The sequence below is a fragment of the Artibeus jamaicensis genome, unplaced genomic scaffold (assembly GCF_021234435.1).
Source record: "Artibeus jamaicensis isolate MK-2021 breed Jamaican fruit bat unplaced genomic scaffold, CSHL_Jam_final scaffold_2375, whole genome shotgun sequence".
NCBI classification, from domain to species: Eukaryota; Metazoa; Chordata; class Mammalia; order Chiroptera; family Phyllostomidae; genus Artibeus; species Artibeus jamaicensis.
Genome location: NW_026522032.1, coordinates 440,982 through 466,353, shown reverse-complemented (window position 1 = coordinate 466,353; position 25,372 = coordinate 440,982). Strand labels below are relative to the sequence as shown.

At 53.6% G+C, this 25,372-nt stretch overlaps 1 protein-coding gene across 9 annotated transcripts; it reads left to right on the top strand.

Annotated features, from left to right (window-relative positions):
* The first annotated feature begins 1,791 nt into the window (after positions 1 to 1,791).
* Positions 1,792 to 25,264, top strand: MED12 (mediator complex subunit 12). 9 transcript variants are annotated; one of them, XM_053656646.1, is made up of 46 exons: positions 1,792 to 2,094; positions 2,615 to 2,719; positions 2,929 to 3,120; positions 3,257 to 3,416; positions 4,631 to 4,812; positions 4,995 to 5,105; positions 5,217 to 5,471; positions 5,824 to 5,970; positions 6,137 to 6,236; positions 6,363 to 6,499; positions 7,195 to 7,326; positions 7,679 to 7,805; positions 8,267 to 8,496; positions 8,875 to 8,955; positions 9,290 to 9,460; positions 9,672 to 9,816; positions 9,983 to 10,033; positions 10,343 to 10,461; positions 10,683 to 10,826; positions 11,275 to 11,438; positions 11,661 to 11,792; positions 12,217 to 12,444; positions 12,637 to 12,781; positions 12,976 to 13,096; positions 13,437 to 13,538; positions 13,638 to 13,751; positions 14,003 to 14,178; positions 14,351 to 14,530; positions 15,575 to 15,646; positions 16,098 to 16,231; positions 16,406 to 16,567; positions 16,814 to 16,925; positions 17,058 to 17,147; positions 17,873 to 17,982; positions 18,230 to 18,365; positions 18,975 to 19,136; positions 20,109 to 20,483; positions 20,692 to 20,842; positions 20,999 to 21,204; positions 21,371 to 21,448; positions 21,540 to 21,594; positions 21,670 to 21,757; positions 23,723 to 23,960; positions 24,345 to 24,488; positions 24,703 to 24,784; positions 24,987 to 25,264. In XM_053656646.1, the coding sequence occupies exons 1-46, from the start codon at positions 1,996 to 1,998 to the stop codon at positions 25,028 to 25,030; spliced, it is 6,489 nt and encodes a 2,162-aa protein (XP_053512621.1). In that variant the 5' UTR covers positions 1,792 to 1,995; the 3' UTR covers positions 25,031 to 25,264. The 9 variants fall into 9 exon arrangements, with proteins under 9 accessions (XP_053512621.1, XP_053512619.1, XP_053512618.1 ...); XM_053656644.1 differs by having other exon boundaries at positions 13,626 to 13,751; positions 24,342 to 24,488; XM_053656643.1 differs by having other exon boundaries at positions 20,999 to 21,195; positions 21,540 to 21,757.
* The last annotated feature ends 108 nt before the right edge of the window (positions 25,265 to 25,372 follow it).

Here is a 25,372-nt window from a genome sequence, read left to right as displayed (position 1 = left end):
CACCCTGAAAATTCCGTCAAAGCGCTACTGTCTTGACTGGATGGAAAATACAGTCTTGACTCTTGTGGGCACATAGATAGCTGTCTTTCCTCTGAATGAATCCCAACCACAATATCCGCACTTAGCTCCTGGCTGAGCTGGATCTCCGTTGACACTGCTGAGGAGGTCTGACTTAGATGGAGATTCTGGAAATGGAGGATTCTAACTCCTCTTCTTCCCCTCTGTCTGCTTCCCTTCCTGTATTCTCCATCTGAGTTAATGGCATCATCACTTTCTCAGCCACCCAGACTTTAAATCTCAAGGTCATCTCCAATTCCTCCCTCTCTCTCACCCTGAGCTCCAATCAGCTCCACTTTCTACAGTGTTTCTCCCAGCAGTGCCCTCCTTTCCATGAGCATGGCCATTGTGCTAAATCGACCTTTCATTCCCTCTGGTCATGATTCTTACTAGAACCCACCAACTGGCCTCCCTTTCTTTCTAAAGACCCCCTGCTCGCCCATCCATTCTTCATCTCATTGCCAGATTTACCTTCCCTAAAATATAGAGCTGATTGGAGAAACTATTTAGAAAAATTATTTATTCAGCGAACATTTATCAAGCCTTTAATATGTGCCAGACTCTGTGCTTGCGTTGTAACCCACCCTAATTTTCTCTATGTTTAAATTTTTCAGGGTCAGCTCAGATATCACCTCCTCCAAGCAGAATGTTTCCTCTCTGAAATCAGAATTAATGTGTGTCCCCATTGTGATTCAGTAGAATTTTGTTATTATTTTTGTTGTTTGCTACTTTTATTTTCATTGTAATTTGTTACTTTTATTACAGGGGTATATCTTGTCTCTAAAAGGCAACACCATCATCAAAAGAATATTGTCTCAAGAGCGAAGAAAAAAATCTTAATCTCAGCTCTGTGACTTAGTCGTTATCTAATATCCGGCCAGTGAACTTCTGCTCTTGGAAAATCAACCGCCTTGTCCATAAAATGAAGACAGTAAATCCCTAACTCATGGGGCTGTGTGCAGATTAAAGGACATAATGTCTGAAAAGAATCTGACACTTAGTAGGTGCCTCTTTCGCTAGAGTAAGGGTTATTAACCTGAAATTCCTGGAAATTAAGAGGATGAGCTTCGGGGCGGGGGTGTAAAAACCTTCCTGGAAAGAATGGCAACATTTTGTGTGTCTCTCCGTTCCTTTTTGGGGTAGAAGGGCGACAGCTTCCATCAGCATCTCCAAGAGGCTGTGAATCAGAAAAAGTTAAGACTCTCAGCGCCAGGCCCTGGCAGGGTGCTGAGTGGTTAAAGCATCATCCCCATACAACCTGAGTTCGATCCTGGTCAGGGCACATACAGAAATCAAGCAATTAAAGTACAGATAAGTGAGACTACAGATCTCTGTCTCTCTCTCTCTCATCTTCGCTCTAAAATCAATTTAAAAGAGTCACAGTGCTAGACCATAAAGACCTAGAAGGATTAGATTTAGCCTTTCTGAATTTAATGAATGCTTTGTCAGTATACACAGGTCCTAATTTTCACAACGATCCTTTGAAGGCTGTATAATAAATACACCCATTTTTCCGATGCGGAAACTAATACCATCGAGCACCCATTCCAGGCCCAGAACTGAGCGAGGCGCCCGGCAACCAGCACCAGTCACAGCTCGGCAGCGCGGCTGCCACCCGCCTCGCAAGTTCACATCCCCGCCCACCGCGCGGCTTCGGGACAGTTCGCAGCTGCCAGCCATGTGAAATCGATCTGCGGCCGAAAAGCTCTTGGGCGCGAAGCTCCGCCCCACGCAGGCCCCGCCCCGCGGAGGTCCGTATTGTCCGCCGGTTTCCGGCGTCCCTCGGTTACCCTCGGTAGTTTCCGGCAATGATCGAGAGTTTCTAACGTGCCCCCTGTTGTCTCTCGGCCGCGGTGCTCGCCACCGCCGCCCCCCTGGCGGCTCCCCCTCCCGCGGAGCCGGCCCAGCCGGGGCCTCCGGCGGTCCGGGCTGGGCAAGATGGCGGCCTTCGGGATCTTGAGCTACGAACACCGGCCTCTGAAGCGGCCGCGGCTGGGGCCTCCGGATGTGTACCCTCAAGATCCCAAACAGAAGGAGGTATGTTCACAAGCCGGGGTTCTCGCGGGGCCAGAGACCAACGGTCAGCACGGGTGGAATCACAGAGGGTTTGGGGAAGGGGAGGCGGTGCGGTCTGGTGAGAGCGAAAGTCCCGAAAGGGGAAAGAGTAAAGTGGGTGCAGGAGAGTGGAACCTGCAGGGCACCGGGGTGGGGGGGGCGGTTTCTGGGTGTGACTGCGGAACGACGAAGGGGTCTCGCAGGAGCTCCCCCCCCTCTGTACACACACCCCTCGGAAAGTTGTCTTAAGGAAGCTTGTAGGCAACGAGCGCTGTTGGGTGAGCCCTGGGTGATGGGGAACCGGAGTGACTCGGGCTGAGGGTCTAAATGAATATCGGGGCCTCGCGCTAAGTAACAATCTGTGCTACTCAGAGGACTCCTCGCACCTTGTCCCCCCTCCCCCCCCGGCCCGCCTTCTTCCCTCCTTTTCTCCTGCCCTCCTCTCCCACCACCACTACCCCTCTGGGGAAAAAAACGCTAAAATGTGGCTTTCCTGCCTCAGGACGAACTGACAGCCTTGAATGTAAAACAAGGTTTCAATAACCAGCCTGCTGTCTCTGGGGATGAACATGGCAGTGCCAAGAATGTCAACTTCAATCCTGCCAAGGTGAGAAAACCCTGCCAGGCTGAAGGAAAAGGCTGGAAGAATCTGAGAAGGAGCAAAGGCCATGGGTTGGGAAGACTTAAAGGGACAATCTCAGTGCCTGAGTTTTCCTTCCTAAACTAATGCTACCACGTTGGCAGTTGCCCATCAAAGGCACTACCACCTCTTTCTGCCCTTTCTTCCCACCCTGAGGTATAGTTTTCTTCCCTCAGATCAGTTCCAACTTCAGCAGCATTATTGCAGAGAAGTTACGTTGCAATACCCTCCCTGACACTGGTCGCAGGAAGCCCCAAGTGAACCAGAAGGACAACTTTTGGCTGGTGACCGCACGATCCCAGAGTGCCATTAACACCTGGTTCACTGACCTGGCTGGCACCAAGCCACTCACACAACTAGCCAAGAAGGTGAGATACTGTTTCCTGTTCCTTGGGCCAAGATGGGGAGCGTGGGTACCAAGTACCCTCCTGTTCCCAGATTAAGCTACATGGCTGACAGATTGTGGTGGCAATAGTGGTCTCACTGTTTGTGATCTCCATCCAGGTCCCCATTTTCAGTAAGAAGGAAGAAGTGTTTGGGTACTTAGCCAAATACACAGTGCCTGTGATGCGGGCCGCCTGGCTCATTAAGATGACCTGTGCCTACTATGCAGCAATCACTGAGACCAAGGTTAAGAAGAGGCATGTCACCGACCCCTTTGTGGGTGAGTGACTCCTAACACCAGTGGTCCGTCCCACCACTGATTGCTTCAAGAAGTGATAGACCCTTGGAATTATTCTCTTTATCGGCCTTCCTTTCTCCTGCTTGTATGTTGCATTCTCTCAATTTAGTAAATATCCAGGAGCTTGAGTGTCTACTGTGTGCGTGTACTGGGCCCTGAAGAGGACCGGAACCTCATCCCTGGCCTTAGGGTGCTTACAGTCTTCTAGGGATGCCAAGGCATGTGTACGAATCACATGCTTGCGTATAGAAAGTAGTAAGTGTCAAAAGAGGAGGCAGAAACCTCTTTTGAGTCTTCAGTGGACAGAAACAGTACTTTCTTTGGAGAGCAGTTGCCATAAGCGAAAGAGGATGAATAGGATTTAGAAGTATAGGAGTCCCCTTATCCTAGGGGGATACATTCTGAGACCCTCAGTGGATTCCTTCTGTTTTTTAAGATTTTATTTATTTTTTAGCGAGAGGGGAAGAGAGGGAGAAAGAGGAAGAGAAACATCGATGTGAGAGAGAAGCAGCCTCTCATGTGTGCCCCAGCTGGGGACCGAACCCACACCTGGGCATGTGCCCTGATCAGGAATCAAACCAGCAACCTTTTGCTTTGTGGGGCGATGCCCAACCAAGTGAGCCACACTGGTCAGGCCCCTCAGTGGATTCCTGAAACCACAGATAGTATCAAACCCAATATATACTGTGGTTTTTCCTATACATACATACCTATGATAAAACTTACAAGTTAGGCACAGTAAGAGATCAGATTAACAACAGTAACTAAAAATAGAACAGTTAGGACCATCTACTGTAATAAAAGTTTTGTGTGTGTGGTCTCTGTCTCAAAATATCTTGTGTTGTACCCATCCTTCTTGACATGATATGAGATAATAAAATGCCTGCATGATGAGCTGCAGTGAGGTGAATGACGCAGACATTGTGACATAGTTCTAGGCCACGGCTGACGTTCTGATGATACATCAGAGGAGGATCATCTGCTTTGGTTGATCCTGGGTCATGGAGCCATGAGTGACCGTATTGATGTTCAGATCTCAGGAACAGATGATGTCGATGGTTGGGAATACGTACTTATTTTCAGACCGCATTTGACTGTGGGTCACTGAAAAGGCAGAAAGCAAAGCTGCACATAAGGGGGGACTGCCACGTGGCGAGGGACAGTGTCACATAGCCCTATCTCCGTCTTTCCCCTAGAGTGGACTCAAATCATCACCAAGTACTTGTGGGAGCAGCTGCAAAAGATGGCTGAGTACTACCGACCAGGGCCTGCAGGGAGTGGGGGCTGTGGTTCCACTATAGGGCCCTTGCCCCATGATGTAGAGGTGGCAATACGGCAGTGGGATTACAACGAGAAGCTGGCCATGTTCATGTTTCAGGTAGGGCATGTCGTGTGGGGCGCGGGATTGAGCCTGATCTTGCACTCTGCCCGTAGAAGACGCAGTCTGCCTGCCGCCTTGCCCCAGTTGCGGTTCTCTTCAATTTCTCATGGATTTTCTCTGCCTCATCTCTAACAGCCCTGGGGCTAAATGAATCCTTTCCCCACCTCTGGTACCCACAGGATGGAATGCTGGACAGACACGAGTTCCTGACCTGGGTACTTGAATGTTTTGAGAAAATCCGCCCTGGAGAGGATGAATTGCTTAAACTGCTGCTGCCTCTCCTGCTTCGAGTAAGGCCTAGGATTTGGGGAAGGGGTCTAGGGAGGGTTTGAGGAGGAATAAGATGTGGCAGCAGCGTCCCTTGGAGAGAACTGAGGGATTTGCTCATCATGTCTTCACAGTACTCCGGGGAATTCGTTCAGTCTGCATACCTCTCCCGCCGCCTTGCCTACTTCTGTACCCGAAGACTGGCCCTGCAACTGGACGGCATGAGCAGCCACTCAGTTCATGTTATGTCTGCCCAGTCGACAAGCACCCTGCCTACCACCCCCGCTCCTCAGCCCCCCACCAGCAATACACCCTCTACACCCTTTAGTGACTTGCTTATGTGCCCTCAGCACCGGCCCCTTGTTTTTGGCCTCAGCTGTATCCTTCAGGTAGGTACCAGGTGGCCCCAAGGAAGTGTTAAGAGGCATCCTGAGAGGAGTGGGGTGCCTGTCCTGGAGAACGGGTGTGATTCAAAATTGGAGGTGGGAGTCGGCACTGAGTACTTGCTTGCAGATTATTGCTTCTCACGCATGGGCTGTTAGTTCCCTTTGAGTTACTTGGTTCTCTTCCAGGGCTAAATAGGATTCGCAGAGTGGATGAGGGAAGGGGCTCAGGGAGCCAGTGACGCCACCCCAGGGACTTAGAACTTTGCTTCGGAACTCTAAGGGTGGGGTCTTAGAGTGGGGTTCCAGAGAGGTTGGCGTGGTAACTGACTTTGACGCAGCAGTTCTTGTCCGGCAGACCATCCTGCTGTGTTGTCCTAGTGCTCTGGTTTGGCACTACTCGCTGACTGACAGCCGAATTAAGACTGGCTCACCTCTTGACCACCTGCCTATTGCCCCCTCCAACCTGCCCATGCCAGAGGGCAACAGTGCCTTCACTCAGCAGGTAAGTCGGGACCCATCGCCTAATACCCCCAGATTGGGAGGTGAGGCCCAAACACTCTTTCAGAAATGGTGACTTGGAGTCCCGCAGTGTGCTTTTAGGCTGAAGGCCTGGCCTTGTCGTATTGTGCCTTGATACATCCTTAAATCCTTCCTCGTTGATATTGCAGGTCCGTGCAAAGCTGCGGGAGATCGAACAGCAGATCAAGGAGCGCGGACAAGCAGTTGAGGTTCGCTGGTCTTTTGATAAGTGCCAGGAAGCTACGGCAGGTAGGTGCCAGACAACGGGTTGTAAGAAAGACGGGTAGTTTCAGGAAAGGATGGGCTTGGTAGGGACAGGAGGTCTGAGGGTTGGACTGCACGGGCAGGTTAATCTCCTTTGCCACTTCTCCACAGGCTTCACCATCGGACGGGTACTCCATACTTTGGAAGTGCTGGACAGCCATAGTTTTGACCGCTCTGACTTTAGCAACTCTCTTGACTCTCTTTGTAATCGAATCTTTGGATTGGGGCCTAGCAAGGATGGGCACGAGGTAAGAAAGAAGGGGAACCAGACGGGCAAGCAACATTGCAAGAGCAACAGTGTATGAGGGGAAGGCGTGGGGAGGCGTGAAGACTGCAGGATGTCCGGAGAGATGATCTTACCGGTCCTGGGATGTTTTTTTTTTTTTTTTAAAGATTTTATTTATTTATCTTTAGAGGGGAAGGGAAGGAGAGAAGGAGAGAAACATCAATGTATGGTTGCCTTTCATGCGTCCCCTGCTGGGAATTGGCCTGCAGGGAACTGGTCTGCAACCCAGGCATGTGCCCTGACTGGGAATCGAACCGCGATTGTCTGGTTCGCAGGCCCGTGCTCAATCCGCTGAGCTACACCAGCCAGGGCCGGTCCTGGGATGTTTTAAAATGGGGCCCAGCCTTTTTTTTTAAGTATTTATTTTTAGAGAGAGGGGAGGGAGGGAGAAAAAGAGGGAGAGAAACCTCGATGTGTGAAAGAAACATTGATCTACCACCTCTCACACACCCCAAGTGGGGACCTGGCCCATAATCCAAGCATATGCCCCAACCCAGGAATCCGTCCCATGACCTTTTGGTTTGCAGGCCGATGCTCAATCCACTGAGCCACACCATCTGGGGCATAAGATGGGGCCCAGTCTTTAAAAAAAAAACGGAACTGAGTTCTTTGCGCTTAGCGCCAGCTTACTGGCTCCTGTCTTCCTTTGGTCTCCAGATCTCCTCAGATGATGATGCTGTGGTATCACTACTGTGTGAATGGGCTGTGAGCTGCAAGCGTTCTGGTCGGCACCGTGCTATGGTGGTAGCCAAGCTCCTGGAAAAGAGACAGGCAGAGATTGAAGCTGAGGTGAGGGAGAGAAGAGAATGCGATTGGCCAAGCCGGGCTTGGAGACGGGCTGAGCTGGTCATGGGAGCAAAGTCGAAGTCGTGAGAATGAAGAAGTGGTAGAGAACCCTAAGGGGAAAGTTGAGAACATAAGGCAAAAGTGGAAAAGCGAGTGGGTTGATGATGTCGGAGTTCTAGAAGCCGTCAAGGCATCGGTTGGGAGGCAGCGAAGAAAACAGAGGTCAAAGCGGGGAGGGAATGATAAAGCCTGGGGTGCGGATGAAACAGGTGGGAGGTTCAGGATTACTACACAGGGAAAGGAGCAAAGCCACAGGTAGAAAAGCAAGCCTGCAGTGTGTTCTCTCATCTTGCAGCGCTGTGGAGAATCAGAAGCCGCAGACGAGAAAGGTTCCGTCGCCTCTGGCTCCCTTTCCGCTCCTAGCGCTCCCATTTTCCAGGATGTCCTCCTGCAGTTTCTGGACACACAGGCCCCCATGTTGAGTATGGACCCCCGCCACTCTCTGCTTGCCTTGGCTTGGACTCAGTTATCCGTTACTGCCATCAGAAAGCATTCAGGGCCTTCTAGTATATTTGCGTGGCTCCGGCTCTGTGCTGAATCACTTTGGGACATAATTCTAGTCTTTGGTCGTCTTACAGTTTAACAGAGTAGAGAAATAAGGAGAAGAACAAAACCCAGAAGGAACGATTGAAACCCTTGTTAGGTGTACTTAGGAGCAGAGACGGCTGTATTCCTTCATGAGGCGGTGTGTGGGGCCGGAGGCGGGGAAACCACGCACACTTCCTGCCCCGGCAGTGTGTGTCTGTTCTGTTTCTCGTTGTTTTCCTTGTCACCCGCTTTGGGTACTCTAGGGGGAGCATGCCTGAGGTGTGCCACTTTCTCTTCCTGTGCGTCCCTCTTTGTGCTTCTCCTAACTCATCTCCTCTCATTCCCTCCCTTCCAGCGGACCCCCGCAGCGAGAGCGAGCGGGTGGAATTCTTTAACTTGGTACTGCTGTTCTGTGAACTGATTCGCCACGATGTTTTTTCCCACAACATGTATACTTGTACCCTCATCTCCCGAGGGGACCTTGCTTTTGGAGCCCCTGGTCCCCGACCTCCATCTCCCTTCGATGACCCTGCTGACGACTCAGAGCGCAAGGAGACTGAGGGCAGCAGCAGCAGCAAGCTGGAGGTGAGTGAGCTCCTCCTGGCTTTGGGTAGTTTCTTCCTGTGTTCCCATCTTCCCTGGCCCGCAGAGTCCTCTTGAGAGTCCCTTACCCAATACTGAGGGCAGCACCTGCTGAGCGCTTCATGGTGTACAAGGCACTTGCGCATCCTTCTCTTTCACTGGATCCTTACAACTGCCGGTGAGCTGATCTTAGCCTCATTGTACATACAGCTGAAGGCACCTGAGGCCCATGGTGGTTGAATGACTAGTCAAGGCTTGAATCCAGGTCCAGTGCTTTGTCTGCTCTGGTATCCTCTCTCCAGCTCCCCTGTCAACCTTCCTAGGTGGTGGCAAGCAGCTCCCTGGGGCTAAAACAAGTCTGCTTGTGTTCTGTGCCTTCAGGATCCGGGGCTCTCGGAGTCTATGGACATCGACCCTAGTTCCAGTGTGCTCTTTGAGGATATGGAGAAGCCGGATTTCTCGGTAAGTCAGAGCCTGGTATGTGATCACGCAGCTCCTGAGGGCTTCCCATGATGCCTTTCGTGGGAACTGTTTTCTGCCCCTTCATCTCCTTTTGTTCCTCTAAACCAGGGGTGTCAAACTCACTTTCCCTGGGGCCCACATCAGCCTCGCGGTTGCCTTCAAAGGGCCAAATGTAATTTTAGGACTGTATAAAGGTACTTTTTAACTAGGGGCAAGGAGTTACTGCTGCCAGGTAGAAACAAGGTGCTGGGCCAGATAAAACAAGGTGGAAGGACCACGGGCCTTGTGTTTGCCACTGTGCTCTAAATGTTCCGCCCTTTGGCCTTTCTCTTAGTTGTTCTCCCCGACAATGCCCTGCGAGGGGAAGGGCAGTCCGTCCCCCGAGAAGGCAGATATTGAGAAGGAGGTGAAGCCACCACCCAAGGAGAAGATAGAAGGGACTCTAGGGGTTCTTTACGACCAGCCACGGCACGTGCAGTATGCCACACACTTTCCAATCCCCCAGGTACTCTTTTTCCCAGTTCCTCATGACCATCTGTTCTGAGCCCAGGTTTCCTGTCCCAGGACCAGCGGAGGGGTTGGAGCCATTCTGGAGGGTGCAGCGTGCTGGGAAGGAAGGGCTTGAGCACTGGGCTGCTGAGGGGCATGGCGCATGCTTTTAAAAGGAGGGAAAGAGCTCCCCTGTGCTGGAGTCTGACGGTGCTGCTGGGATGCAGGAGGAGTCATGCAGCCATGAGTGCAACCAGCGGTTGGTCGTACTGTTTGGGGTGGGAAAGCAGCGAGATGATGCCCGCCATGCCATCAAGAAAATTACCAAGGATATCCTGAAGGTTCTGAACCGCAAGGGGACAGCAGAAACTGGTGGGTTTGAGGCTCCTTAACCAGATCTCCCCCAAAGGGCACCCTAGTTAGGGTTCCCTTCCCCAGCATAGGGCACTCCCAGTCACGCCCCAGTGTCCTGTCTCTTGGAGTCTCCTGAGAGCTCTAGTCCTTTTGCAACTTCCCCCCTCATTCCGCTCCTCTGCAGACCAGCTTGCTCCTATTGTGCCTCTGAATCCTGGAGACCTGACATTCTTAGGTACCTCACAGTAAGCCCCATATGCCCGCCCTCCCCCTCTCCTCCCTCCCTCAACCTAGCACCTCCCCATATGTATTCCCCGAAGGTCCACATAGTCTGTGGCCCTCGAAACCTTCACTTCACTGTCCCCTTCGTCCCCACCTACCCCGGTTCCTTGGCCCTCCCTTCCCATCTTCCCTCGTCCCTCCCTTCCCCTTTCCTCCCAGCCACCCTCCCCCCACCCATAGCCCTCTCTCCATTCCCCACCCCACCCCTGTCAACTAGTTTATCTTCCCTGTCCTGACTGGTCCCTGATGACTGTCCCCTCAGGTGGGGAGGATGGGCAGAAGCGGAGACGCAACCGGCCTGAAGCCTTCCCCACTGCTGAAGATATCTTTGCTAAGTTCCAGCACCTTTCACATTATGACCAACACCAGGTCACAGCTCAGGTGCGGGCCTAACTCCAGCCCCCTTCCCACATCCTGGCCTCCTGCCCTCTTCTTTCCCTCCAGCCAGTTTAAGCCTCCAGGTCTCGTCCCCTTCCACTGCCCTCCTTTCCTGCCTGCCCCCACATCTCTCTCCCATCCCCCTCCACCGCTCTCCTTTCCTGCCTGCCCCCATGTCTCTCGCTGTCTCTGCACATCCTTCTCACTCCCACTGCCCTTATCAGGTCTCCCGGAATGTTCTGGAGCAGATCACGAGCTTTGCCCTTGGCATGTCATACCACTTGCCTCTAGTGCAGCACGTGCAGTTCATCTTCGACCTCATGGAATATTCACTCAGCATCAGTGGCCTCATCGACTTTGCCATTCAGGTGGGGCAGTTGGGGAGCTCAGGGTGGAGGAAGGAGTTTGTGCTGTAGAGGGTCACAAGGATAGTAGAGGCTCAGGGCGGAGTCCCGGGCTGTTTGGAGGGGCGGAAAGACTAGCACAGTGTGGGGGGTGGGCAGTGGAACATGAGCTAAGGCGGCAGGAACAGAGACTCGGACGTTCCCTGGGGAGGCCTGAGACACAGATTAGAGCATCAGGCACACACTGTCCTCCTCCCTGGAGTTCATAGAATTGTATCCTGGAGACTGAGTAGGTTGTTGATGTGACTGACGTACTTAATGGAATAAAGGTCAATGGCATATGGGAACAGGGCCCGTGTAGACGGAGATGGCTCCAGCAGGGCGGGGCCGGGGCCTGGCCTTGCCAGTGTCTTCAAAGGAAGTGGGGTTCTGTATAACACGTGCTCATTCCTTACCCCTCTTACTCTGCTAGCTACTAAATGAGCTGAGCGTCGTCGAGGCTGAATTGCTTCTCAAGTCCTCTGACCTAGTGGGCAGCTACACTACCAGTCTGTGCCTCTGCATCGTGGCTGTCCTGCGGCATTATCATGCCTGCCTCATTCTCAACCAGGACCAAATGGCACAGGTCTTTGAGGGGTAAGAGAGGCTTCGGAATCCCCGGAACATAAGGGGCTCCAGTGTATGCTGGTGGAAGTGGTTGTGAAGCACATGCAGGGCTCTCATGGTGGGCACGTGCGTGCCATCCAGGTGGAGTGGGGAGAGTATTGCCAAGAGACTTGAACATGTGTGGGGGGACCTCTGTGCCCCGGGCCCCGCATGCTGTCTTCGGACCCTCCTGACCTGGCTTTCTCGTGGCAGGCTGTGTGGCGTAGTGAAACATGGGATGAACCGGTCAGATGGCTCCTCTGCAGAACGCTGTATCCTTGCTTATCTCTATGATCTGTACACCTCCTGTAGCCATTTAAAGACCAAGTTTGGGGAGCTGTTCAGGTAAGAGAGGTGGCAGGTGAGGGGTCGTGAGTGGGACCTTGTCCTGTCTCCTTCACATTGTCGCCCACCTCAGGAGCAGAGCACAGCCCGGGACCCCGCTGCCTCCACAGGGCTGTCTGGGGACTTTGTCCTCCACATGTTCTTGGTTCCTGAGAGTGGACCTACTTCCTCATTGGCCTCGGCTCCAGCCCGTCTCTGTGGGGCCCACACTCTTCCTCCCTGTCTGCAGAGCCCCCGAGCCCTCCCTCCCAACCCCGGGTTCCCTTTTGGCCTAGTCTGTTTTGTCCCATCTTTCTTTTTCTTGTCCCAAGGTTCCCCGGACGCTCAGTTTCTCCTTTCGTTCTTTTCTCCCCCTTGCCATCCACCCCCCCCCCCCGCCTCACCGGACCTCCAACACGAGTATCTCTCTCCCCTCCTCCCGTAGCGACTTCTGCTCCAAGGTGAAGAACACCATCTACTGCAATGTGGAGCCATCAGAATCCAACATGCGCTGGGCACCTGAGTTCATGATTGACACTCTGGAGAACCCTGCCGCGCACACCTTCACCTACACGGGGCTAGGCAAGAGTCTTAGTGAGAACCCTGCTAACCGCTACAGCTTTGTCTGCAATGCCCTTATGCACGTCTGTGTGGGGCACCATGATCCCGATAGGTATGGGGCGTACTGAGTGAGGAGTGGGCACTGCGCTCCCACCCCATGTTGGGAGGGGTGAGATGCCCGGGAGGTACTGCAACTTTGGTTACTGATGACAGGGTGGGGGGGGGGAGAGGCAGGAAAAGTGAATGAGCCTTGAGGTTTGGTGGGACAAGGCTTTTCCTGAGGGCATTTGTACTTTTTCCTCAGGGTGAATGACATCGCCATCCTGTGTGCGGAGCTGACTGGCTATTGCAAGTCACTGAGTGCCGAATGGCTGGGAGTGCTCAAGGCCTTGTGCTGCTCCTCTAACAATGGCACTTGTGGTTTCAACGACCTCCTCTGCAATGTGGACGTGAGGCTTGGGCGGGTCCTGCTAGGGCGGGTCCTGCTAGGGCCTGGGCTGGTGACCAGGGCGGTGTCTGGCCTCAGTAATCGAGGCAGTACAGAGCCTGAGTTTTGTGGAGCACGGGCATACCGTTCTGAGTTCTGCATGGACACCCTCTCTCCACCCTGACTTGTGTGTGATCTGTGCACTTTTGCCCCCAGGTCAGTGACCTGTCTTTTCACGACTCCCTGGCTACTTTCGTCGCCATCCTCATCGCTCGGCAGTGTTTGCTCCTAGAGGATCTGATTCGCTGTGCTGCCATCCCTTCGCTCCTTAATGCTGGTAAACTACCAATGCAGAACCCCTAGAATGGCTAAGACCCCGAATTCCAGTGTGCGCCCTGTGGCCGCATGCTCTGTGTGCCGTGTAGTGCTCCCTTGCAGTCCTGTTGTGTGCCTCGGGTGGGGGCGGGGGAGCCTCTTCCTAACCCCACATTTGCAGTGCTTATCTGTCCGTTTTGTGGCCCTTCGAGGAATGCCCCTTCCGCAGCAAACATGTGGCTGCTCTGTGTGTCCTGCAGCATTATCTTGTTTTCTCCCCTTTTGCCTGACCTCCTCTCTCCTACTGCCCACCTCTGCAAAGCCGCATACAATCCACCATCCCGTTGTCTCCCTTTTCCTAGCTTGCAGTGAACAGGACTCTGAGCCAGGGGCCCGGCTCACCTGCCGCATACTCCTCCACCTTTTCAAGACACCTCAGCTCAATCCCTGCCAGTCAGATGGAAGTAAGTGATCCCTGTCAGAGCCAGCAGCAGTCCAAAGTGCGGCTACACCCCCACCACCGCTTCTACTTTTGCTTCCCCTGACTTTAGCTCCCTCCCCAGACAAGCCTACTGTAGGAATCCGCTCCTCCTGTGACCGCCACCTGCTGGCTGCCTCCCAGAACCGCATCGTGGATGGAGCTGTGTTTGCTGTTCTCAAGGCTGTGTTTGTACTTGGTATGGGGGTAGGAAGGGAGTGGTGCCAGAAGTGTGTATCGGGTGGAGTGCCAGCTAAACTACAAAGGACACTCTTTCTCCCTCCTGAAGGTGGTCTCCCTGACCTTTAGGGAGGAGAGGAGGGAGGGCAGTATATTTCTGTCCCATAGGGACGGATTTGGGGAGTTGCTGCCTCTGCGGGTCCCGGGTGCGTCTCCACACAGGGTTCGGATCTCACTCCGCCCTCCCTATCTCCTGCCCGTGGACCACAGGGGATGCGGAACTGAAGGGTTCAGGCTTCACTGTGACAGGAGGGACAGAAGAACTTCCAGAGGAGGAGGGAGGAGGGGGCAGTGGCGGTCGGAGGCAGGGTGGCCGCAACATCTCTGTGGAGACAGCCAGTCTGGATGTCTATGCCAAGTACGTGCTGCGCAGCATCTGCCAACAGGTCAGTCTCACCTTCCCCCACGCCTCCTCAATGCCTCTGTGTCATGTAGGCCTGGTCGCAGCCATGAGCATGCCACCTCTCTACTAGACATCGTGGCCCTCACAAACCCCCGTATCCCTGACCCTGCTGCCCGTACTGGTCGCTCCAGTCCCCTGATGATGACCTTCCCTAGGAGTGGGTAGGAGAACGTTGCCTTAAATCGCTGTGTGAGGACAGCAATGACCTCCAAGACCCAGTGCTGAGTAGTGCCCAGGCCCAGCGCCTCATGCAGCTCATCTGCTACCCTCATCGACTGCTGGACAATGAGGACGGGGAGAACCCGCAGCGGCAGCGCATTAAGCGGATTCTCCAGGTAGGCCCAGGTGGGGGGGGGGGTCTTGGAGGGAGCCATGGAGCCCAAAGCATGGGAACCTTGAGTGAAAACAGAGGTGGGAGTTAAGCAGGAAGATAGACAAGGATCTGGGTGAGAGGAGTGGCTCCAGCATGTTTCCAGATCGAGTCAGAAGGATCCAGACTCAAGTGAAACTGCTGGGTCAGGGTCCAGCTGTCTGGACGGAGTAGGACTCTAGCTCATCCAGGGGACGCATGGCATCCGGGGGGGCCTAGTTTTTGGCCTCGGACATTGGCCGTTTTGGCTGTGGCTCAGTAATGAATGGTAACGCTACTTACTAGCTACCACACTGGAGTGTCTGCCGCCCACCGGGTACTGCGCTTAGCGCTCCGTGCATTGTCTCATTTAGTTTTTATGGCCCTGTGAAATAGGTATTAGTGTCCCTCTTACGCTGAGTGTCTCTGGTCAACCAGTGAGGAAACTGAGGCTTAAAGAGGTTAAGTAACTTGCCTAAGGTCACACAGCTAGTCAGCTGAAAGTCCATTTATGACCTCAGGGTCTGCCTGTACCGTAAGTTCTCAGCAGCTTCACACATGCAGATGACTACAGAGTGGAAAAATAAAGTCATTGAGGAGGTGCTAAAGGAATGAAGTTTCTTCAGTCCCAAGGAGATAATAAGATAATACCAAAGACAGATTAGCTAACAGTAGCCTTGGGATCTCCAAAGGACTTTAAGCAGCCGGGTGAAAGGGGCAAGCGGGCGTCAGCCTTAACACCAAGGATTTAGGTGAAGTGTTCAGTAGAACTTCCTTGGGCTAAGGAAAATGAGGCCCTGGACCCAGAACCTGGCTTAAGACGGGAAAGTTTTCCAGAACCACTTTTAAAAAGAGGTTAGATTTTTCTTCAGCCATTTTTGAATTATTTAGGTGTACTTTCCTCGGGGCCACAGAGCTCCCTATCAGTATGTGAGTCAAGGAAATGAGCAATCAGGAACTGGCCTCAGGGTGCTGAGTGGCTGAGGGTGACACGAAGATGACCAGCTTGGGGGTGGGGTCTCTGTCCCAGAACTTGGACCAGTGGACCATGCGCCAGTCCTCCTTGGAGTTGCAGCTCATGATCAAGCAGACCCCAAACAATGTGAGTGGTGCCCCCGCCCTCTCTTTCCCCTGCTGACTTCTAACTCCATGTGTCAGGGAGGTGGGCCACCATGGAAGAGCCGAGGTCGTACCCTGCAATTCTTGAGATAAGGGGGGATGGAAGCATGGCCGACGTGTGGAGCTGATGATATGGGAGCTGGGTTGGGAGGCTCCGAGTTGTGGGGGAGGTTGGCGGGGCGCTGGGTGCGGAGGCTGTTTCTAAGGGCCACAGGAGGTATGTGAGGAGGTGTGTCACGGAGAACACAGTGGGAAACTGAAAAAAATCTGGAGGGGCAGGAGAGCACGTGACTCCCAGCACAGCGCTGTCCCTACCCTCCCACTAGCCTCCACAGATGCCTTCATCTGCCCTCATCGTCTAGCTCTGCCACCCTCCATTCCCGTCCACCCCCAGCTACCTACTTAGTACCTCTGTGCCTTTCCTCCCCCACCAGGAGATGAACTCCCTCTTAGAGAACATTGCCAAGGCCACAATAGAGGTTTTTCAACAGTCAGCGGAGACAGGGTCGTCTTCTGGAAATAGCGCAAGCAACATGCCCAGCAGCAACAAGACCAAGCCCGTGCTCAGGTTGGGTAGACACGTGTTAGGGCCTGTCCCCTTGTGAGTTTCTCTGTTGCCAGTGTCGTTGATTTCAGCCGCGTGGAGGTAGATGCCAGGCGTGCCCGTCCGGGGACAGAGAGGCTGGAATCTACCCAGCTTACCTGGCTGCTGTGTAACCCTGTGGACTCCTCTGTCCTCCAGTTCCATAGAGCGCTCTGGTGTCTGGCTGGTGGCCCCCCTTATTGCTAAACTGCCCACCTCAGTCCAGGGGCATGTGTTAAAGGCCGCTGGGGAAGAGCTGGAGAAGGGCCAGCACCTGGGTTCCTCTTCCCGAAAAGAACGTGATCGACAAAAGCAGAAGAGGTAAAGCAGCCAGCAGGGGGCAGGATCAAGGGGTAGAAAGGAGAGGAGGCAGCCCAGTGAAGAAGAAAAGTTGGGGCAGAGGGGTGAGGATAAAACCCATGGAAAAGTGGAAAATCGGTGTAGCAGTGGGCATCGTTAAGCAAGCGGCTAGATCTTAACATAGTAAGGTCTAGGGCTTGGGGGGAATGAGGTTGGAAGCTGCCTGATCCCTAACGTACAGTCCTGTTCTTTTCCTCTCATCTCTAGCATGTCCCTGTTGAGCCAGCAGCCCTTCTTATCCCTGGTGCTGACGTGTCTCAAAGGGCAGGATGAGCAGCGCGAGGGACTCCTTACCTCCCTCTACAGCCAGGTGCAACAGGTATAGATCTCTGGGGCACACAGCCAGGCAGGAGGGCAGACAAGGATGCACGCGAGACATGAACACCGAGGGTGCTTTGGAACGGAAACAGGGAGATCCCTGAGTTGTGTGTTATACCCGTCTTTGTCTTAGATAGTGAAGAATTGGCGAGATGACCAGTACTTAGATGATTACAAACCAAAGCAGCTAATGCATGAGGCCCTGAAACTGCGGCTCAACCTGGTGAGAGGGGCCCCTGGAAAGAAGGAAGAGGAAGGAAGGGGATGGGGCTAGAACCGCAGAGAAGTAGCCCCAGCCCAGGGAGGGCAGGGGTGCAGATGGAGAGACCAGGCTGTTCTGGGTCTTCAGGCATTCGCCCAGCTCTCCTAAAGGGTGCAGGGCCTGAAAGTGGGAAGGAGACTGGATCCAAGCGGGGTCCCTGCCTCAGCTATCCTAGGTTCTGGCCAAGCCCTAGAAGACCTAGAAACCCACTTGGGAATGTTGGATGGCATCCTGGACATTCTTCAGTGCAACTCCTGTCATTTTTTTTTCAAAGATTTTATTTACCTCCCTTTAGAGAGAGGGTAAGAGAGGGAGAGAATCACTGATGTGTGAGAGAAACATCGATCGGTTGCCTTTTGCACATCCCCAACTGGGGACCCAGCTCACAACCCAGGCATGTGCCTCAACTGGGATCAAACTGATAACCTTTCAGTTTTCAGGCTGGCACCCAATTCACTGAGCCACACCAACCAAGGCTAACTCTTGTCATTTAATAAGTACAAAAACCGAGGCCCAGAGATGTCAGTGATTAAGTCATTGGCCTGAGATCGTGTAGCAAGTCATAGGTACAACTGAAGCACTGACCTCAGATGTCTCTAGTTCACCCAACCCAGGTTCTGATCTGTTTTCCTGAAATTCTGTACTTCACCCTAAGCCATCTGACTGACCTGCTGTGGTCCTGGCAGGTGGGTGGCATGTTCGACACGGTGCAGCGCAGCACCCAGCAGACCACAGAGTGGGCAGTGCTCCTCCTGGAAATCATCATCAGCGGCACGGTCGACATGCAGTCCAACAAGTAAAAGCACCCCGCCCCTCCCTGTACTTTTTGCCCCAAAGCGTTGCGCCTCCCTCCACACCAGGTGTACGACCCACTTCAATCGGTGTGGCCCATGCTGTGGACTCAGGGGCCTCGGGTTCCCCACCTGGTTTCAGTGCCCACAGGGTAACGACATCTTAAGCACCACTCTCTGCTCCTGTCCAGCCCCGAGGCCTTTGCCTTCACCTCTTTCTTCTCTGGTGTTCTCCCTGGCTTCCTGTCATAGTGAGCTCTTCACTACTGTGTTGGACATGCTGAGCGTGCTCATCAATGGGACCCTAGCAGCGGACATGTCCAGCATCTCTCAAGGCAGCATGGAGGAGAACAAACGTGCTTACATGAACCTGGTGAAGAAGCTGTGGGTGAGCAGAGGAGGCAAAGCTGAGGCTTGGCCAGCTGCAGTCCTTTCCGTTTCCTGTCCCCTGACCTTGTGGTGGCTGTCCAACTTCTAGGACTTGGCCAGAGCCCTCGCCCTTCCCTTTCAAGGTTGTTCTTGCTTTGTTATTCATGTAGCAAAGATGGACTCAGTGTTCCATCCCCCTGATTCTGTAGTCTTTTCTTATAACTTTTTATTCTTTTTTTTGTAACTTTTAAATTTTTTGAAAAGATTTTAATTTATTTTTTAGAGAGGGAGAGAAACATCAATGTGTGATTGCCTCTCACGTGCCCTCTACTGGGGACCTGGCCTGCAACCCAGGCATGTGCCCTGACTGGGAATTGAACCTGCAACCCTTTGATTCGCAGGTCTGGCACTCACCCACCAAACCACACCGGCCAGGGCACTTAAAAAAAAAAAAAGATTGTTATTTCTTTTTAGAGAGTGGGAAAGGGACCTGGCCCGCAACCTGGGCAGTGGCCTAACCAGGAATCGAACCAGTGACCTTTTGGTTCGCAGACTGGTGCTCAGTCCACTGAACCACACCAGCCTATTTCTGTATTTTGAACTCTTGTGCGTCTTACTGTGCCTGCAGAAAGAGTTGGGGGAGCGCCAGTCGGACAGCCTGGAGAAGGTTCACCAGCTGCTGCCACTGCCCAAGCAGACCCGAGATGTCATCACCTGTGAGCCACAGGGCTCCCTGATTGACACCAAGGGCAACAAGATTGCCGGCTTTGATTCCATCTTCAAGAAGGAGGCACGTTTCCATTGTCTTTCTGTCCCCAGCCCTGCCTCCCGACTTCCACCCCCACCTTTTGTCCCTTTGCATCAGAACCTTTCCTGCATTAGCCTTGTAGCCACAGAGGCCACCAGGCTAGGGCATCCGTCGGGCTCTGTGGTGAGAGCCACCTCTGGGGTGCTGAATTCACTGCTTAACTTTACTTACATTTCTTCTCCCCATCTTGGGAGTCTCACCCTCTTTCCTTGGTCTGTCCCTTCACCCCCATGCACCACTCACCACTCCTACCCACCTTTTACCATGCTGCCCATTTCTTAGCACCCCACCCTCTTCTTTCCTCTGCCCCACCTGTCTCCGGTCCTCCTTCACCCCTGCCTGTACCCCACCTGTCTGGCTGGCTGACAGCCCGTATATCTCCTTCATGCCTGCATGTCTCTCCGTCCACTCACCCATCTCTGCAATTTGCTCTTTTCCCTCTCTCTGTCAGTTGCAATATTTATTGAGTACCCACAGTCCATGTGTATAGCGGAGAGGAAGAAGAGGATGCAGAGATTGAAACCCAAAGGCAAACCCATCCACGTGTACACTCTCTTCATTTCTTTCCTGGGCCTGTCTGTTTTTGTCTCTCTTCGAGAGTGTCTCTGTGTGTCTCTCTCTCTGCCTGACTCTCACTTTGCCTTTCTCTGTCTCCACCTGTGTCTTTGTCTGTCTGTCTCGTGTCTCCTTGTTTCTACCTCTGACTTCCTCTGAAGGTCAGTGTCAGTCTCTGTGTTGCACGCACCTATTGCCCTGTCTCCTCTTAACTCTCTCCCCCGCGGGCACGTGTGTGTGTGTGTGTCTGTCTTCCTCTGACCGTCTCCCTTGAATCTGCCCATGATATTTTTTTGTCTTTGAACGCCTGCAGGTATGTCCCCCTTTCCTACGAGTCCTTAAGGTCTGCCTTCTGTTTTCCCAGCCTCAGCTGCTCATTGTTTCTCCTTTTTGGAGCAGGGTCTGCAGGTTTCCACCAAACAAAAGATCTCTCCCTGGGATCTTTTTGAGGGCTTGAAGCCATCAGCGCCCCTGTCTTGGGGCTGGTTCGGAACAGTCCGGGTGGACCGGCGCGTGGCTCGGGGTGAGGAGCAGCAGCGTTTGCTGCTCTACCACACGCACCTGCGGCCCAGGCCCCGGGCCTATTACCTGGAGCCACTGCCGCTGCCACCAGAAGATGAGGAGCCCCCTGCTCCCACCCTGCTGGAGCCTGAGAAAAAGGCTCCAGAGCCCCCCAAAACCGACAAACCTGGGGCTGCTCCAGCGAGTACTGAGGAACGCAAGAAGAAGCCCACCAAGGGCAAGAAACGCAGCCAGCCGGCCACCAAGACAGAGGTTAGCACCACCCCCCACGACGCTTCTTCCACAGCCCCTCTCTCCCCGTGATTCTGTGAGGTTTCTGGTTTGCGGGAGGGGTGGAGGCTCGTGGGGCAGGGTTGCCTCTAGAACTACAAAAATTCACCATGTGGAACCAGCTCCCCGTGACCCCTGCTAGCCCATGTCACCCCCCACCCCTCACCTTTCTCCTCTGTTGTTCACACAGGACTATGGTATAGGCCCAGGGCGGAGTGGCCCCTATGGCGTGACAGTGCCTCCAGACCTCCTGCACCACGCTAACCCTGGTTCCATAACCCACGTCAGCTACAGGCAGGGCCCCATAGGCCTCTACACCCAGAACCAGCCACTACCTGCAGGTTGGTGCCAGCCCAGGAATGGGAGACTGATCTGGGCTCCCCCCCCCCACCTGAGGGAGGATGCCCCTCCTCCTAGGAGCTGTGGGTAACCGGGACACCGAGCTTCGGGACGGAGGGACAAGGAGTCTAGAGAGCTCAGCCCTATCCTTTTTGCAGGTGGCCCTCGTGTGGACCCATACCGGCCTGTGCGGCTACCAATGCAGAAGCTGCCAGCCCGACCAGCTTACCCTGGAGTGCTGCCCACAACCATGACTGGCGTCATGGGGCTGGAACCCTCCTCTTACAAGACCTCCGTGTACCGACAGCAGCAGCCTGCAGTGCCCCAAGGACAGCGCCTTCGCCAACAGCTCCAGGCAAAGATAGTGAGAGGGGCAGTGGGGAGGGCCCCCAGGGAGAGGGGCATTTGAGGGTCACAGGACCGAGGAGACACTTGGGATCTTCACAAGGACATGCAGAGTGGGACATACAGGAGACAAGGTGGCAAGAAGCATTTCGGGAGCTTGAGTGTGTCTCCTTTTTCCCTTTTAGCAAGGTCAGGGGATGTTGGGCCAGTCATCTGTCCACCAGATGACTCCGAGCTCCTCCTACGGTTTGCAGACCTCCCAGGTAAAGGCACGAGGTGGGGTGGGCTGGGGAGCTTGAGGCAAGGCACTGTGCGTGCTCTTGGCCCTGACTTCTCTCTCCTCCTTCTGCCCAGGGCTACACTCCTTATGTTTCTCATGTGGGATTGCAGCAACACACAGGCCCCGCAGGTACCATGGTGCCCCCCAGCTACTCCAGCCAGCCTTATCAGAGCACCCACCCTTCTACCAATCCTACTCTTGTAGATCCCACTCGCCACCTGCAACAGCGGCCCAGTGGCTATGTGCACCAGCAGGCCCCGACCTATGGACATGGGCTGACCTCCACTCAAAGGTACCTGAGGGAGCGGGGGGCTGTGAAGACACTGAGGTACAGAGGCGCATTTGACCCGGGACAACCTGTGCCTGGAGGCGATGGGACTAGTCAGACCTGGAGACATCGAGAGCACTTCTTTGGCCACGTAGCCTATCGCCACAAAATGCCAGAGCAGGGAGGTACCCTGGAGACCAGTAGTCAGTCTCACACCTACGTCCCCAACGTTTCTTTGTGGCCCAGAGATGGGAGATCATTTATATGACTACAATAAGGGAAAAATCTGGGGATCGTAGGTACACTGCATGATAAGGAAGCATCAAGCTGGCATCAGAACAGTCTTAATGCTGGAATAGACCAATGAACATGTTCGCCCGCTGTGCTGAACATTAGCCAAACCTTAGTTAAGACATCGTAATTGTGTCTTGAGGCTCTGCAGCTTAGGATTGAGAAGCTGGGGCAGTGGACCAGAGGCCCTTACTTACTAATAACTGTTCCCTGTGCTGTCGGCCATGTGCTCAGACTGGTTGGGATGAGAAAAGATATATATTTTTAAGATTTTATTTATTTGTAAAGAGAAGGGCAGGGAAGGAGAAAGAGAGGGAGAGAAATGTCAATGTGTGGTTGCCTCTTGACGCCCCCCCCCCACCGGGGACCTGTCCCACAACCCAGGCACGTGCCGTGACTGGGAATCAAACTGGCAACCCTTTCATTCGTAGGCCGGCACTCAAGCCACTGAGCCACACCAGCCAAGGCAGGAAAGATATTTTTTTTAAAAAATCTATGAAGTTCTTCCCCACAAAGAATTGTCACTCTAGTTGGAGACATGAGACTTACGCAGAAGAATATTTAGAGAACGCTCTGAGGAAAAACAGGATCAGGTGTGCAGTTGTGTGCTGTGAAATCAAATGGGAATCCAGAGAAAGTGGGTAGTGCCTGTCATCGTGGGCCTGAGTCCCCAGAGGAAGTGTCGTGAAGGGAGACCAACATGTGTTGAAGGGCAGCTGCAATGGGGGTTGTGGAGAGGAGGAATGGGGTCCAGATAGACAGGACATAGCATGAGGAAAGACATGGGGACTAGAATGAAGACAGTGGAGGGAGGACAGGCAGGAGAAGAGCTTGGATGGAGGTAAAATTCGTGCTGCAGAAGTAAGTAAGGGTAGGCTGGGAGTAGGCAGGTTGAAGAAGGTCTTCAATGCCTGTGCAAGACTGAGACCCAGTTCTGGAAAGGCTTTTTGGATCAGGGAAGTGACATGACGAGTTGGCCGTGTCAAGATATTCATATGGAATGTGTGGGTAGGATGCATGGGGAAGGTGCGAGAAAACTTGAGAAGGGCCAGTCAGTAGCCTGCTGCAGTGACGTGCATATTGGGGTGATGCAGGGGAAGGAGCAGTACGACTCGGTTGTCTTGGAGCCCCTGGAACGTTCTTGGAGATCACCACTGACAATGAAAACCTCACTGAGTGTTAACAAAATGCTTACCCTGTGCTGAGAGTTTTTTTTTCATTTTTATGAGAAAAAATAGTAAAAACGATTGAAAAAAATCTTTTTTTTAGGAGTATTTATGTTTTTTTATTTTTAAAGAGGGGGGAGGGAGGGAGAAAGAGATGGAGAGAAACATCAGTGTGTGGTTGCCTCTCGTGTGCCCCCTACTGGGGACCTGGCCCCCAACCTAGGCATGTGCCCTGACTGGGAATGGAACTGGTAGCCCTTTGGTTCACAGGCTGACTCTCACTCCACTGAGCCACACACCAGCCAGGGCAAAATCGAAAAATTCTTAACCATGAAAGCTGTGAGACACTGAGATGGGTTATTGTTTTTGCTCCTCATCCCCCTTCTTAGAAAGCTGTCAGGACCCAAGAGGCTCTTCTGGTTAGTGTCAGGAGGAGTGACTGAAATAACTTGAAGTGTCAGGTCAGGACGTGGGGCTTCTCCTCTGTCTGTCTGCCCACCTCGGGCCTTGATGTCTGGACATCTCTTTGTAGGTTTTCACATCAGGCACTGCAGCAGACACCTATGATAGGTACTCTGACACCGCTGGGCGCTCAGGGCGTCCAGGCTGCCGTCCGATCAGCTGCCATCCTGCCTGAGCAGCAGCAGCAACAGCAGCAGCAGCAGCAGCAGCAACAACAGCAGCAGCAGCAACAGCAGCAGCAGCAACAGCAGCAGCAACAACAACAGCAATACCACATCCGGCAGCAGCAGCAGCAGCAGATCCTGCGGGTAGGGCCCGGGGAGTTCGTAGTTCACTGGGGACCTGGGAGCCCAAGGAGGAGGAGAGGCCCTGGCTCCTCCGGGTTGTATGTAGAGACCAGCTGAGGCAGTGCACGGAAAGCGCCTGGCAGTGGCTGGCATACAGTGGGGTCTTAGGAAGTTAGTTTTTACACTCCTCCCCCATTTTGTTTTCTGGGGGTCCTAGGGGGAGACAGTTGGAAGTTATCTGCTGGAGACCTCAGATTAGATGTCTCTCTCTGCAGCCCCCTCAGGAAGGGAGGGCAGGGGACCCAAAGTTCCCTCCCTGCTCCTCTTTCCACTGTCCCCATCTCTCCATGCTTGGGCCCAGCTGCCTTGCTCTCCTTAGAAGTAGCTCGTATGTTCTCACAGCAGCAGCAGCAGCAACAGCAGCAGCAGCAACAGCAGCAGCAGCAACAACAGCAAGCACACCAGCAGCAGCAACAGCAGCAGCAGCAGCAGCAACAGCAGCAGCAAGCGGCGGCTCCTCCCCAACCCCAGCCCCAGTCCCAGCCCCAGGTAGCTGCTGGACTCCAGCCCCAGGCTCAGGGACAGCCGCCCAGGTTGGGCAGGCAGCCAGTGAACCAGGTTGGGGACAGTGTGCCATGGGGTAGAGGTAGGAGACAAGGCATGGCACGCTACAAAGGGATGGGAAGAGGAGGATAGAGAAGGAAGGGAAAGGTTCCAAGTGGAAGGTTCGAGCTCAGTCTTCCACTTCTCATTTCCACCTCAGTTCCAGCGTCAGGGCCTTCAGCAGACCCAGCAACAGCAACAGACTGCAGCTTTGGTCCGGCAGCTCCAGCAGCAGCTCTCCAGTAAGCCTGCCCGCCTTCCTTCCCAGAAGAGGCCCGTGGAATAAATGGGCAGGGTTGGGGGGATGTGTAACTGAGGCAATTGCTTCTGGGTCAGGTTGTGGGCAGAGAAGCATCCCTTCCCTTAGCACTTGAATAGCTTCCCCCATGCCTGCCCAGAGCCCTGCTTGGCCTTCCACCCCTAATCCTCTCTGGTTTTTCGCAGATACCCAGCCACAGCCCAGTACCAACATATTTGGACGCTACTGAGCCACCTGGAGGAGCCGCTTGTGACTGGATGTGACCCCACCCTTTTCTCTGAATTGTTAATCCCCTTCCTGGGCTAGCACCAGTAGTGGTTGGGGCTCTTCCCTCAGGCTCCATTTTTAATAAGTTTTTAGTATTTTTGTTAATGTGAGCCATTGAGCTGTTGGGTTTTGTATATTATTTATATAGAGACCCCAGAGCTGTTGCACCCAATACACAGAGCTTCTTTGCAAAGGGCGCGTGTGAGTTCTGCATGTGTTGGAAGGGCGGGCCCTTGGGAGCGTGCAGGAGGCAGGACGGACAAGCCAGAGCCTTCATTCTGTTCAGATCATCTCCCCTGTTTAC